At 32.7% G+C, this 16,109-nt stretch overlaps 1 protein-coding gene across 1 annotated transcript; it reads right to left on the reverse strand.

Moving 5' to 3' along the window:
• On the reverse strand, positions 6,148-10,113 carry LOC109359407 (chromatin-remodeling complex subunit ies6-like). The gene is made up of 4 exons (XM_019604053.1): positions 10,038-10,113; positions 8,644-8,832; positions 7,665-7,732; positions 6,148-6,566 (listed from the first exon to the last, which is right to left on the reverse strand). The coding sequence occupies exons 2-4, from the start codon at positions 8,816-8,818 to the stop codon at positions 6,435-6,437; spliced, it is 375 nt and encodes a 124-aa protein (XP_019459598.1). The 5' UTR covers positions 8,819-8,832; positions 10,038-10,113; the 3' UTR covers positions 6,148-6,434.

The raw sequence follows: 16,109 nt of genomic DNA on the forward strand, positions 1-16,109 counted from the left end.
AATGGCGACTCCAAATCACTTGGGAAAGGTCGAAATCGAGTTCACCTTTTCCTAAGTCGTAGAACTTTTCTTCCAACCGAAAATCGAGTCGTGATAGTGACATACAAAATTGTACAAATTGTAGGGGTATTCAGCTCACAAGTCATATTACGAACCTATGAGATAGGATAATTGAGTGGACGTTAAGACAAGAGATGAATGTCGTTGAAAATCAATTTGATTATATGGTGTCGTGACCCGATATCAGTTGGAAGACCGGTATTACGACTTAGGAGGAGGCAAACTCGATTTCTACCTCTCACAATTGATTTGGAGTCGTCACTACGTTTTTTGTGATTAAAACGTAGAAAACTTTCTTTATGCCCGAATTTGATAAGAATAGTCTTTAAATAGAGATTCTGAGCTCGGGATAAAACGGTACCATCGCTACTAACATGAACGTTTATACCCTTAAATAAATTTATTTAACCATTTAATTTAATTAGTGGAACAAAATATTTTAATTTTTTATTTTTGTGAATAGGCCAAACAAACTTGGGTATTCATAGCTACCTCGCTTTACTTGTTGTTTACTCGATAGCAAGAAAAATTGAGGTTTATATGATATCATAGTAAGTAACTAGTAAAGAAATGAACATTAATTTTGTTAAGGCCGACACAATGATCATAATGTAGTATGAGAACACATAGATACTTTAGGAACTCGTCGAGAATGTTGGTTGAGTAGTACGAGAACTAAAGAAAATAAATGTAAATGTGAGAACGCGGGTCAGGTAATGTTGGAACTCAAGACAATAAAGGTAAATGCAAGAATGCAGGTTGATTCCTGCTAGAACTCGAGACAATAAAGGTAAATGCAAGAACGCAAGTCGGGTATTATCGGAACTTGAAAATTAAAAGGTAAATGCGAGAACGCAGGTTGGATACTGTTGGAACTCAAGATAAATAAAAGGTAGGTGCGAGAATGTAGGTTGGATACTGTCAGAACTCGAGATAAGTAAAAGGTAGGTGCGATGTATTTTCCAAAGAATATTCTAGCGTCTTAGTCTAGCAATGTCATAACATTTCGGCGTCTGAGTCTAACAATGTTTTTTTTTTTCATTTAAGAACGTTCTAGCTTCTAGGTCTAACAACGTCATAAAATTTCGGCATTTGAGTCTAACAATGTTTTTTCATGAAGAACGTTCTACCGTCTAGGTCTAGCAACGTTATAACATTTCGACGTCTGATTCCGACAATGCTTTTTTATTTTAAGAACGTTATAGCGTCTGAGTCTGACAATATTTTATTCATTTTAAGAACGTTCTAGCATCTGGGTCTAGCAATATCGTAATATTTGAGCGTCCGAGTCCAACAATGTTTATTATTTTAAGAACGTTCTTAAAAAAACCATTGTCGGAAACCATGGAGGTCGGCCATGGAGGCTATATACTTGCACATGGTCTTCATTGGTTTGGAGAAGATGTATGATAAGGTGGCTAGAGAGGTTTTATGGAAAGATCTAGATAAGAAATGTGTTCAAATTGCATATACTCAAGCAATCAAAGATGTGTATGATAGAGTCAAGACTAATATGAGAATACAAGACAGAGTCTAAAGGAAAAAAAATTTGCCATATTTGCTCATATTGGTCCTGGATGTACATACTAAACATACCCAAGAACTAGTGCCACAATTCATGCTTTTTGTAGGTGATATTATCTTAGTGGGAAACTCAATAAAGGATTAAATGAGATGCTAGAAATAGGAATAGCAATGGGTCTGAATGGATCCGGGTAGTACACTATCCAGATCCGCCCCATTTGGCTATTTTGGGAACCATACCCGCCCTGAACCCTTGCCACTGAGTCTGTTACCCACAAGTCCTTGGGTACCCAACTAATTCGTGGGTACCCTAAATATAGAAAATATTTACAAAATTTAAAACAACTTATATATTTGTGCATATATTTCTTATAATCATTCATGTTATTTTAGATAATAAAAAGAAGAATAAAAATGATAATACCAATTATAAAAAATAATTAAAGTACAAGTACACAATTTAAAATTGTCATTTAAAAATAAATCTTTTTACCAAAAAACAAAATTTAAAATAAGACAATAAAGCATATTAAACCTCCAACATCCCTTCATCTACATAACATTACTTCATAATTATGGATTAACAAATATAACATTATTACTTAAGAATATAACATCACAATTATTATATATATATATATATATATATATATATAGAGGAATTGTGGGTCTAGGTAATTCATTACCCAGATTCGGATCCATTAACAACGAATTCCAAAATATTCAGTCCTAACTACATGTAGGTCTAAAAATAAGGATCTAGATCTGATCCGTTGTGGGTATTACTAGTGGGTACTGAAAGTGCAAAGTGTAAAGGATTGCACAGCAATCATTTGCCTATTTTTTGATGAAGACAAGGTTTTATTAAAGCTTGAAGATGACTCAACAATCAACATGCCTAGAACTCATTGGTCATATCTAGACTAGGTTATATCAATAGAGTCATATTTCTAAGTAGTCTGTGATGTGTGCCTTAGTGAGTGAGTATAGGTGAGGTAAACCTAGATGCAAGTCTTACAAGTCATTATAATTGTCATATCATATTTATGAGGCATATCATCTAGTTTATTGTATGGTCATGTATTAATCTTACATGTTATATGTGCATATTAAGCATAATATAATTGCTAAAACGTGTATAGGAGTTAAGCATAACATATGAGTAAGTTTGTCTTTTAATCACGTTTTTAATATGTTGGTTAATCGATTAACGTGGTGACTTAATCGATTAACTCAATTGTTTTCTTTTATATATGTTTTTTTGTTACAACTGTTTTCTGATTAATCACGTTATTTTAGTTAATCGATTAACATGGTAACTTAATCGATTAACGTGTATGTTTTATGTTATAACTATATTGTTTTCTGTTTTAACTGCTTAACTAAATGTAACAATTTGTAGGGTCAAATCAGTTTTGTATAAGTTTTGGCAAATTGTAGAAACACATAGCATTGCATACTATTGTTTAGAATTGATTAGAGAGCATATTTTCGTGATTTACTTTGTAATTAGCATAGAGAAATGCATGTGTGAGAAAGAGAGATTAACATGCTTAAGTTGAAGTTGTTCATAGTGTTTTGCATGTTGTTTTCATATGCTTAATCTCATCCATTCTTTCTTGCATGTTCATGCATTCTTATTAGAGATTTTAAGAGAAATATTTTGTGCTTATTGTTTTGTATTAAATCACATATGCATGATGGCTTGTAGTACTTAAGTGTGGGTTAGTCATTGAGTTTTCGTTATTGTAAGATCTGAGTATTAAGTACTCATTCATAACTCAAAGTGTTGTAATTCAAGGATTAGGAAAATCCTAGCTGTGGCTAGGTAAGGTGTTCTTCACGAAGACTTGGAGGTCTTGGAATAAAGAGCGATACATTGGCTGGGGCCGAATCGCGGTAAGAAAGGTTTTCTTGGGAGGCAGTTTTGGGAAAGGTCAAACCAAGGGTGACGAAGTTCTTTGGGTTCCAAGAAAGGAGCGTTCGAGTCTTGTAATTAAATTGGTGTATGTAACGATACATTGTATTCTATAGTGAATAGGAAAATCTCCTAAGATCAGAAGAGGAGGCCTGGATGTAGTTTGCAATGGACCGCAAGCAAACCAGGATAAAAATCCTTGTGCAAGTTGTTCTCTCTTAATCTCCTTTATAATTCTTACTGTTTTAATTTGAGTTTGAAGCTGATATTTTGTATGCTTATACCTTGCTATATCCTTGTTAATATTGCATAAAGATATTTGTTGTATCTTTGCTTATCTGTTGTTAAATAACTGTGCAAGTTGATGATCTGATAATTTTGTTTCTTTTGTGATTTAATCGATTAAGCCCACTGGTTAATCGATTAACTGGGCATTATTCAACAAGTGTGTAAAAACCAAAAAAGTGGAACTTGAGCTCCGCCACACCTATTCAACACCCTCCCTCTTCTAGGTGCATTCTTCCACTGATACCTAACAGGTACCTGTAGATTCGGGTACTTATTGCCATCCCTAGCTAGAAATATGGCAACAAACATTAAAAGCACATTGTTTCCATACAAGTCAAAGTAAGACAAAGTATATGGAGTGCACATTTAGAGGATCATATCATATCACAATCACTAAATTTAGGTATTTTTGGTCAATCATATAAGACGATGGAGAAATTGATGTAGACGTGAACCATGAGATTCAAGCGGGTTAGATGAAATAATGGAGTGCTTCAAGTGCCATATATAAAAAGGTCCACTAAAATTCTAGAGGGAGTTTTACTACACAACTTCAAGACTTATAATATTATACATGACAGAATATTGGGTGATAAAATATCAACAAAAGAATAGACTCCAAATAGCATATATGAGAATATTATGCTAGATGAGGAGACAAGTTATTATAAATTTGTATATCATTTTTAAATGAGAATAAAGCAGAGGTGTCAAAATGGACTACACGGATGAGTTTGAGCTAAATTGGGTCGGGCTAAAAAGCCCGGATATAATTCATGCATATCAAATTGTAGCTCAAACCTGCCCTAAATGGGTTACGGGTTGTGGCGGGCCAGCCCACATAATATTAAAAAATTATTTAAATTTTAACTTATTTAATCTATTTAATATATATATATATATATATATATATAATTTGATATTTATGTATAACGTATAACGTTTTTAACACATTTCTTATGCATAATACAACTAAACTTATAGATCTAATGTCTTGTTTTTAGTTAATACGTAAAGTCCACATGTATAATTTTTAACATAACCCATTTATTAAATATCTCATTTTTATTGGTCACTCACTCTTTAACACAATATAATTTGGACTTCACTATAATATATAAACTTTTAGACATTATCAAAAATATTATCATTTGTATGTTTTTTATCAACACTTTAATTATGAACAGTTGTATTAAATTTGGTTGTATGGAGTTTTCTATGGGGAAAAATATGTTATCTTTTAGTTTTGTTGCAAAAGTTATTTTCTTTATTATGTTTTTTGTTGTAGAAGTTAAAGCTAATTAGATACACAATTAAGAAAGGAAAAGTGAAATTTATATGGTTTAATGTCTTCTAATTTAATTTGATACATTACTTTTTATTGGGCTTAAAATGATATTATGTAAAATAGGAAAAATAATATAATATTTAACATTATTGCAATTTATAAATATTTATGTTATAGACATTATTCTATTTTTTATTCAATATCGTAACATAATATTTATTATATATTTTTTATTATAAATTGTTTTGTAAAATAATTTTTACATAAGGTTTATTACCAAGCCAAATGTCCCAAAAAAGATTAAAAAATAAGAAAAAGATAGTAGCCTGAACCAACCCGTGTAAGCCCGGCCTGAGCTCGGTTTTCATATAGCCTGACTGGGCTAAAAGTCCGAGTTCAATAAAAAAAGTGTCTAAAATCATACCCAAACCCTATAAATTTTCAGGCTTTGGCGGGCCGGTCCGACCGAGCTTACCCATTTTGGCACCTCTAGAATAAAATATCTTATCACATCAGAACATAATTTATCTTCTTTGGTCATTAAAATATTGACATATGTATTGTTTTGTTTAGTTTTAGAAATATTTTTGTTTCAAAATGATTAAATATAACACAATGTCATAATTTTAGTAGATGAGGGAGATAACTTATACCAGGAAATATCTAATTCTCTTTTTAAAATACAACTCATTCCATATCTGATTCTGGCAGAAGATAATTCTTTGACCGCTCATCTATAACATCATTCATATGTGTAGAAGTTATTTTTCTGAGGCCTACATTTTAGTTTTTCCTTTGTTTTTTGGTGTCTAAAATGCTTCAGCTGATTTTACACAAACGAAATTATGACTACAGATATAAATCAATTATTTCCGCTTTAAATTCTCATTTGGATTAAAATTTGGGTTTCAATTTTATATTCTCTTTCATATACACTTTTCATTTGTCTACTATTCAATGCATGCTTGGTTTAGAGTTCGTACCTCCATTAAAGAAAAAATCTTGAATTTCACCTGTTGAAAATATTGAGAACGTTTATCAATTATCATAGATGGGACAAAGACTATACTGCAACATAGATTTTATTTGAACTTTCCTCTGAATAGAATGAGGTTTTTTATCTTGTACATGCAAGTTGCAACATCATTGATTAGTAAGAATATGTTATTTATCAATATACCATCTTGCAAGACAATACCACCTTGGCTGCAAAGTTAGACTAGACAAGTTAATAATGTCCTACTAGTAAATCTACTTCACTTCCCAAGAGATTTCATTCAATAATTACTTTATAATAATAAGATGAAAATGAAGGAACAAGATCAATGTGTCTCAGAGGTCATGAAAGTGAGAGAACTACTTAAGAACAACTTGGGCATTTCTTAGAGATAGGTATCTTTGCACATAATCGTTAGGAAGTGATCTGACAATCTTGAAAACATTAGTATTTGCATACCGGAGATTAGTCCGGGGATCATAATAAGGTGCCTGCACAGTAAATTAATCAATCAATTGTCCAGTACAAGTGCTGATTGATGGCATGGTATATTAATAAATAATAATAATCATCATTATCATTCATAATCAAACAAAGTAAGCGCAAACATTTCACACCAAACAATTTACTATGATTGGGTTGGACACAACTCGCAGGAAGACGATATCAAAGAGGAACATGAGAAGCAATATGAGATCTGGGAAGGGAGAGTGACAAGGATGGATAGCAACAAACTTTATTTAATTAAAGGTAGCTTTCCTTGCTTTAATGGCAATTTGGACACTGAGGAGAATTTGGATTGGCTTGAAGAAACAGATGAATATCCCAAAAGAAAGGAGGGTGTGTGAAGCTTATTTCATGTAGTCTGAAGGTGGAGTGTCAGCAAGGTGGATAAGGCTAAATTCCAGGAGGTGTAGAGTAGAGACGAACGATCTCAGGGAGTCCTAATTGTAGCATGTAGCAAAGAATCTAACTGATCCAGAACCAGCTAGCAAAACAGAATTGGGGTTCTAGTGGTATAATCCTCATTATAAGAAAGGAACAAGGCTTTGAGGACTATTTTGATTTTGTAGGAGGAGGAAATCTGATTTCGATTTCCCTCACAGTGACTATAGTGCCAATACTTACACAATAGTCCAGGATCAGGGTAGATCAGAGCTATTCATACCCCTGCACGTACTTGACCGGTTCAAGGAAGAAATGTGAGTGGCAGGTAGAATAAGGCACTAGAAGTGAGGGAAGCACCAAACACTTCAAAATCCCTATCTGCTACCAGTCCCAGATCCAATGATTGCCTCCTCAAATAAGGAAGTCAGTCAATATTTGGTGGAGCGAAAAGAGGAAGTTTTCTATGGATCAGATGCAGACAATAAAGAGTATAAGGAGGGAGCTTATAATGATGGTCAAAGCTATGTGGTGAGAAAATTGATTCTGTAGCAAAAACAGGAATCAATTACTAAAACTTCTACAAATGCAAAGCTAAACCTGAATTCTTTTACTAAAACTTGTATTGAATAAAGAGAAATGGATTACTAATAGTAACCATTCAACAAGAAAGAACACTTCTACACCAAAAAACCACTACTTACCTCAAAGCCTGTAATATCGCAAATTCTCTTGCAGGGGTGCATAGAGGGAGGTGACTCAATATTGACATCTGCAACAAGGATAAAAAGAATTAAACGATCAAAATTTGAAAATAAAATTCGATATGGATCAGATGGCACACATAACAAAGAAATAAGGGAAGCAATAGGAATTGGAACATAGAAAATAGGAAGTAGTCTCAGGTACTAAGGCTATATGCAATCTATTACCAATCTATATGCATGTTATAGAAACTAATTGCGAGGTTCAACCATATATTTCTACAATTGGTGTCACCCCAACTTTCTATCAGATGCATTCATTACTAATCGTATAATCTATTGTGTAGTGTCCTAAGAGAGTTATTTCTTTTTAAAAAAAAGTGAGAAACTAAAGAAGCTTAAGAGTGAAATAATGCTGGTCTCTACCTATTGGGAACAGACTGCCTAAAACACTCATCAGCAGAGAAACAAAACGAAAGCATAAAAACAAAACGAAAGCATAAAAACAGTCTTATTGCACAACAGACATAGGGGCAAAGAAGTGCCCTTTGAAATCCATGCATGTTACTCTAATCACATTCCCCACAGAACTGCAAAACTTGTAAACTGCCAAGGGACTATCACTATCCTCCTTATCACCAAACCATAAAAACAAGCTCTGAAGTGATTTCTTTGAAACTTTTTGGTTATTGCAGCCATAAAAAGAGCTTCACCTCAAGTTTAACACACTAATCATCCACACAGCTTCACTTTCAAATAAACCAAAATTACAAATATATTTTCAGTAAATAAAGAAAACTAGAGTGCATATAAGAACTCCGAAAGCAGCTATTGTAAATACATTCGTAGAAAAGCAGCGGCTATGGAGATTTCTTAAGAGAGCATCAAATGCATACGAATTATATCAAGTAAGGAGGCTTAGGCATAGAATAAAAAAAGGAGAAAAAGAGGATAAATAGACATGGCACTGATATCTCACAATTGGGTTCATCAGGTGGGTAATTCTGGTAATTCTCGGCTTGAACAATTTGCTTAAGATGTTTCCAGTGCCTGCCTCTGGCTTGGCCTTTAGGGTACTTTTCATACATATGAACTCTTTTAAAACTGAAGTGGCTTGGCAACACTAGCTCTGCCTCCACTATCTCTGGCTCCATCTTCTTTTCCTTAACTAATCAAATAAAACGACAAAGAAAGATTACGTTCATTTCGTTAATTGGTTGACACTAAAGAAAAGTATAATAACTTTACATGCTAGCATAGCATCAAATAAATAAATTCATAAGCAAAAAAAAAACAGCTTGTTTCTTCTGCTTTCATTCTTCGATCTGTCATCTGTATCAGTGTTCCTAGCTGGTGCTAGTTTTGAGTGTAAAATCAATATCACAATTCTCTTTGACTAAGTTTTTGGATGTCTTCGGTGCAAGGGACAACATAACACATATAGTACAACAAGACAAGTAGTTGGGGGTTAACCATAACACCAAACATCAAGCTTAGCACCCAACTTTGCAAACTGAGGTCATTAGTAATTGTCATGCTATCAGTTTATCACTATAGCACATTCACTACTAACAATCTATCCATAGTTTACCAGGAAACCAAATACCTAACAATCAAAAATACTAAAAGTCAAATTGTAATTGTACTTTGCCATGTAACGCATCGGCTGTTGATCAAGTCCTTCACATGACCTTCCTCACAGAGAACATCATTTGGGTATCTTCAAATTCCCAAAAGAACATCTTAAGTTGAACACTTAGTGAGAATTTTATAAGGACTTCAATATTTTACTTGAACCATTATTATAAAAAATCCAAGATTTATCACGTGATGAAACGTCAGCAGCTAATACATATTGAAGAAATCCAAAAGAAATTCAGTGTTTTAGCATAAGCAGAATGCCAACATCCGTAACTACAATTGCAATCACAGTAACCACAATGACCACAATAACCATAACCGCAATCACGACGGCAACTGCAATTTAAAACATTGGGCATAATACCAACATCCGACCATAACTATTAGAGTAGACAAAACTAAAAAACCAAACAGCTTGTGAAACGAACAAGAATGAAATTGATTCTCGGGTTCTAAAATAACACAATAATTGTGATACAATATCAACTCCATTACGAAAGAGTGGAATCCTCATGTTCATTTTTCCGGTTCTTACGTTTTTTTCATTCAGAAATCCCAATATGATTTTATTATTGATACCTATTATTCCAGCTAGTGAAACCTGGCTGTTTACTTTTTCTTACAAAAAAATAAATGAATTTGAAACATGAAAACGATTACGAGATATTTAGTGTGAATAAATAAAGAAAAAATGGAAAATAGAGAAGCATTGCAAGAAAGTAATGGAAAAACCTGTGGTTGCTGGCGCTACTGTGAAGACGAGAAAGGGCAAGGGGTGCTTTTTTCCTTCTCAGTTATTATTTTACATCTTCAGAGTTTTAGACAGTTTTGTCCCTGGATCAGTGGCAATGATATTTTTTAAACAAACCAAATTTTCCTGTTTTTAAATTTTAATCTCATAATATATACACAATATTATATAGAATTAATGTTAGGAAATTAAATATAAACAACATAATAAACTTGATTTTCAAAATGATTTTTTATATAGATAATTGGACACACTAAATAAGATAAGATTCATAATGATTTTCTTATGGAGATAGTTGTCTTAGATAACAAGGGCTCTAACACATACTTGGAGGGAGTGAATATGTACAGTGGTGTATGATTCAAACTTTTCACTTTTGAAAAATATTTGTTGATTTTCCCTGGTTTAATCAATTAATAGTTTTACTTAATCAATTAATAAAATTCTCGAGTTAATCATTAATTCGATCAGTTTATTAAAAAATCTTTAGTTTTTGACACAACGATATGCAATGATCAATATGTTCTTACATGTACTTTAACAATTCAATCAATTTATGTGATTAACCATGGGAGTGTCACTTATGCAACAATCCTAATATGAATTCAATTCAATTCAAGACAACGGAAATTGATAATTGCTTAAACGTAAAAGAGTAGAGATAAAAGAAAGTAACACCTTCGATTTTATCCTGGTTCAATTGTTAATCACTACAACCTATACTCAGTCTTCCCTTTCTGATAGATAGATTTACTTTCACTATCAAGAAATTGAATATTCTTATAAACAATCTTCCACCAAAAACTTTTTGGACCTAACTTCTAATGGATAGTCTCGTCACTTCTAGCTTAGGATTTCTCTGAATTCTTGTCTCTTTCTCTAATGATATCTCACACATTAAGAGATGAATTAGAAATTGAATCATATTCTTGTGTACAATGATTTTGCACCTTTTCTTGTGCTAGTTTACACTCAATTCAGAATATCTAACCTTCTTGAAATATCTCACAATCTCATAATATGGTGATGTATGATTAGGAGATGCAAATGTTCTTGAAAAACTTTTGATAGGATGATGAATGCTCGCAATTCTCTTATCAAAGATTCATGAAAATTCTCTTGAAGTGATTCAAAGACTCTAACCTTTTTTTTTCCTGAAACATTCTTGTTTGATCTTGAAAAACGTTTTTAATACTCATGAGAATTGTTAGTTCTTATCACATTCAGTTTCAATCAGTTTTTTGTTAGTTTAATCGATTATGTTGACACTAAATTGATTAACGTTCTTTAAAAATCTAATATTTCAAAATTGACATTGACTTAATCGATTAGCCATAAACTTAATCGATTAACGAGTTTTCTATTTTGTAAAGACTTGATCAATTAACTATTACCTTAATATATTAATTGTTTTTTCTAAAAAAACAAGTAGTTTATATGTTATGAACCTCTAACGTGATTTACTAATGTATAATGCATGATTTTGAAATGACGTAAGTTTTAACCTTGTTTAATGTATCAAAATCATGTAGTCATGTATGAATGTTAATGTAAGAAAATATGAAAGCACAAAGAGTCAAGACTTGTAAATTTGATACTAACCTAATTTTTGATGAAGACAAAGGACATGCAAGAAAGCTTGAAGATCATACAATAAACAACGAGCCAAAGACTCAAGGGTTACATCTATAGACTTAGGATATTGTAAGCTTTACGTTTTACTAGAAGTCTTAAGATGATTGTCTTAGATCGAGTCTAGGTTAGGTCAACCTATGTGGAGTCTCGCCAGAGCCTTAATACAAACAAGATTAAAATTGAGACATCACATCTAGATATAATGATAAGTAGGCTCATTCATTCACATAGATAGTCTTATGCATTAAAGGTATTATATTTGAAAAACTATGTATAGCATGTTCATATCATATAGGTAGTTTACCTTACATCAAGAAAAATATTTTCAATCAGCATAATCGATTAAGTATTATGTGTAATCAATTATCAAGAATTACAGTAGCTAACCAATGTGATGGTGATGGTGTGTTAATCGATTAAGACGATGTATAATCGATTAAGACGTAACATAAAACTATGTTTGGTATAAATGTTGGAATTCTGGCTCATGTAGTATAACATTCATATTTTCATATTTTGCATATACAAAAGCTTTTTTAGCATACATTATCATATAGATTGAATTAGAAAAGTTTAGAGAATTAGGGCATATCGAATAGAGCTTAGAATTTGAAGTTGAAGCATACATCTCTAGGGCTTTTCATGCATCACATTCATTCTTGTTTTTCTTGATTAATTGTAAAGTGAAAGTAAGAAAAAATTGTTTTTATGAAAATTTTGAAATTCGTTTTTGTGAAAACCTTTGCCTAATTTTCTCATATAGAATAGGTTCTTGTGAGTATTAGGCTTAGTTCATGATAATACAAGCGCCATAAATCTATCCAAGAATCATGTTTTGCATTCTTGTGCATAAAAATTATGTTCTTGATCAAATGCTTATGTGCTAAATGTGTTTAATTCTATCTAGAATATATTCTTAGGTTAAGTGTCTTAGCATGACTTGTCAATCTCAAAAACATACTCAAATCTAAAATTTTACTTATGTTAATTGATTACCCTGTGTTATAATCGATTAAACAGAGTTCCAATAGCTTAAGTTTTTTGAAAATCTCTATCTTCAATCGATTAAGTCTTCCTTTAATCGATTAACTAGGCTCAGATGCTGAAGACTTTAACAAGTCTTAATCGATTAACTGGGCTCAGCTGCTGAAGACTTTAACAAGTCTTAATCGATTAAAGAGTGCTTTAATCGATTAACGGCAGTAGGGTATAACAGATTCAATATGCATTTGGGAAAACCTTTTTCAAACCCTAAATCACAAATTCCTACCCTTTTTTCTGCCAATTGGCAAAATTGATCTATCCTAATTAAATAGCAATCCAAATCGAGCACTATCAAGCCTAGTTAGTCATCAATTAGCCCTCAATTCAGAAGAAATCTGAAAACCTAGCATTTTCCCCAAATCTCAAACCCTAGCCCAAAATCACTCTAAATTGATTACATAATCGATTAAACCATTCCAACACCTGAAAAATGGAAGATGGTAAGCAAAAAAGAGTCAAAACAACAGCTAATCGTTCAAGAGGAACTGAATCCAGCTCTGCATTTGGTCATGGTGACAGGAGGGATCGAGGTGACCCTTATTACTCACTAATTCTACAAGAAACTCGCTTAGAAAAATTCCAAGGAAGGAAGCCAACATACATCCGCTATGCGGATATGGCTTGGATGGTTGAACAAGGTCTCAAGTTTCCTCATGAGTTGGAAATTCATGGTGTGAACCAGTTTCTTGAGCTTAATGAAAAGGTATATCTTGCTCTATTTAGGGAGTTCTATGCTAATTTTAGATACAAAGATGGTAGCTATTAATCTATGGTTTCGGGAAAATTGTTTGAGTTGAATGAGACCTTATTTCTGGATGTGGGTGGGTTGTCTAGTGACGGTTTTGGCCTAAGACACTGCTCAAATGAGTTATGGAACTCATTTGATGCAAATGAAATGTATAAATATTGTCTCAGAGGATCACACTTGTATGTGCAAGGAGAGTTAACTAAGGCTAGATTGCTATCGGTTCAAAACCGACTTCTGCATTATATTGTGGCATATATACTTGTTCAATGAAACACAAACCATGCCCAACCAACAATCAACGACCTAAAGTTTATGTTTGCTATCCGATAATACATAATGATTAACTGACCCGAGGAGATTCCAAAGGTTATGATTTGTACTCGACCTTTTCAACCAAGTTGCTTGCTTATGGTATCTTCATATCCCGCATCATTGATCATCTAGAAATAGATACATCTGATACGATGATCATCTCCACGAACTCTCATGAGAACTTGATTGGTGACAACCTATTCCACAAAATGGGAATTGACAAGTATGATAATGGCTGACAGTACCAGGAAGATCACAACACTACTATGGATTTGGACTTGTCGGATGAAGACGTTTCTATGCATGAGCAGATTTCGGAGAATCAGGGGGAGGCTGCAGCTATGCCTCAAGAACCCACCTTTCAGGATAGCTCACTTGGACGCCGTAGAACAGAGGCTTAATACTCGCATTGACACACTATGAGTCTATGAGGAACTTCATTCAATCGGGGTTTGAGAGACAAAATGAACGATTAAATGAAGAAATCAACCGCTTAGACTTCCTCATCTAAACCAGCCACGACATCATGCATCCGCAAGCAAGACATCCTCCTTCACCACCCTAGGAATAGTTTAGGAGTGTCTAGCCTTTAGGGTGTTATGTATTGTGGTTTAGTATACCTTTTGGTTCTTGTACTTCACTTCTTTTTGGGCATTGTGTCTTTTGCTTGTAATATGTTTTCAAACTCTTGTTATGTACTTTTTTTAATTCGCTATTTCATGTTTTTTTGAACTATATCTAATTATGTCGATAGTTTATGAATTGTGGTTTTATTGAGAATCTTGATCATATCTTGCGTGTATACTATATATGTTTGATTAATAGATGCTTAACCTGAACAAATCAGAAATATTAATTTTTCATGCTTGATTGTGTTTATACATGTTGGATTTGTCATACAAACCTTGTTCATATTCTGTTTTTGTCAGTTTAATCGATTAATTGCCTATGATAATCGATTAATTGCCTATGATAATCAATTAAATGCAGTGATTTGTGCACTTGTTCAATTCTCTAAAAACTGGTTAATCAATCACAGTATGCACTTAATGATTAATTATAGTTTCTTTTCACAAACTATAATATCTCTTCTTACTTTTGACCAGTTATTGTAATTTAATTGTCTATACTTTTTGATAATGTCAAAATGGGGAGAAATGTTGTTTTGTTGTTTGATGTGTTTCAGGTTGTTGAGCTTCCATAAGTTTACTACCTACTCTTGATTAAATCACCTCATTGCTTGGTTGAGGGGGAGAACAAAGTGAGGGGTAGCAGCACAACTTTGACATTTAACCAACCTAAGCCAACACATGTTGATCATCATCAAGCTCCTTAGACAAGGATTTGGTATAGAGTTTATCATCATCAAAAGGGGGAGATTGAAAGTGGAAAGCATCAAGACTTGTACATTTGATGTTAACCTATGTTTTGATGAAGATAAAGGACATACAAGAAAGCTTGAAGATCATACAATAAACAACGAGTCAAAGACTCAAGGGTTACATCTATAGACTTAGGATATTGTAAGTTTTATGTTTTACTAGAAGTCTTAAGATGATTGTCTTAGATCGAGTCTAGGTTAGGTAAACCTCGGTGGAGTCTCACAAGAGCCTTAATACAAACAAGATTAAAATTGAGATATCACATCTAGATATAATATGATAAGTAGACTCATGCATTCACATACATAGTCTTATCATTAAAGGTATTATATTTGAAAAACTATGTATAGCATGTTCATATCATATAGGTCGTTTACCTTACATAAATAAAAATATTTTCAATCAGCATAATGGATTAAGTATTATGTGTAATCAATTATCAAGAATTACAATAGCTAACCAATCTGATGTTGATGGTGTATTAATCGATTAAGAAGTTGTGTAATCGATTAAGACATGATAGAATACTAAATTTTAATTGCCCATTAATCGATTAACTGGATGATTAATCAATTAATAGTAGTATCAATATGTTTGGTATAAATATTGAAATTCTGGCCAATGTGGCATAACATTCATATTTTCAAATCTTGCATATTCAGAAGATTTTTGAGCATACATTGTCATATAGATTAAATTAGAAAAGTTTAAAGAATTAGGGCATGTCGAATAGAGCTTAGAATTTGAAGTTGAAGCATGCATCTCTAGGGCTTTTCATGCATCACATTCATTCTTATTTTCTTAATTAATTGTAAAGTGAAAGTAAGAAAAATCTGTTTTTCTGAAAATTGTGAAATTCAGTTTTGTAAAAACCTTTGCATAATTTTCTCATATAGAATAAGTTCTTGTGAGTATTCTGCTTTGTGTTTTAG

The sequence above is a fragment of the Lupinus angustifolius genome, chromosome LG11 (assembly GCF_001865875.1).
Source record: "Lupinus angustifolius cultivar Tanjil chromosome LG11, LupAngTanjil_v1.0, whole genome shotgun sequence".
NCBI lineage: Eukaryota > Viridiplantae > Streptophyta > Magnoliopsida > Fabales > Fabaceae > Lupinus > Lupinus angustifolius.

What these genes read in the sequence shown, in the direction of transcription:
- LOC109359407 (XM_019604053.1), bottom strand. Translation starts at nt 8,818, where the DNA reads ATGGAGCCAGAGATAGTGGAGGCAGAGCTAGTGTTGCCAAGCCACTTC. An exon ending in CCCACCTGATGAACCCAATT is followed by an intron (nt 7,733 to 8,643) that starts GTGAGATATCAG and finishes TCCTTGTTGCAG; the next exon opens with ATGTCAATATTGAGTCACCT. An exon ending in GCGATATTACAGGCTTTGAG is followed by an intron (nt 6,567 to 7,664) that starts GTAAGTAGTGGT and finishes TTTACTGTGCAG; the next exon opens with GCACCTTATTATGATCCCCG.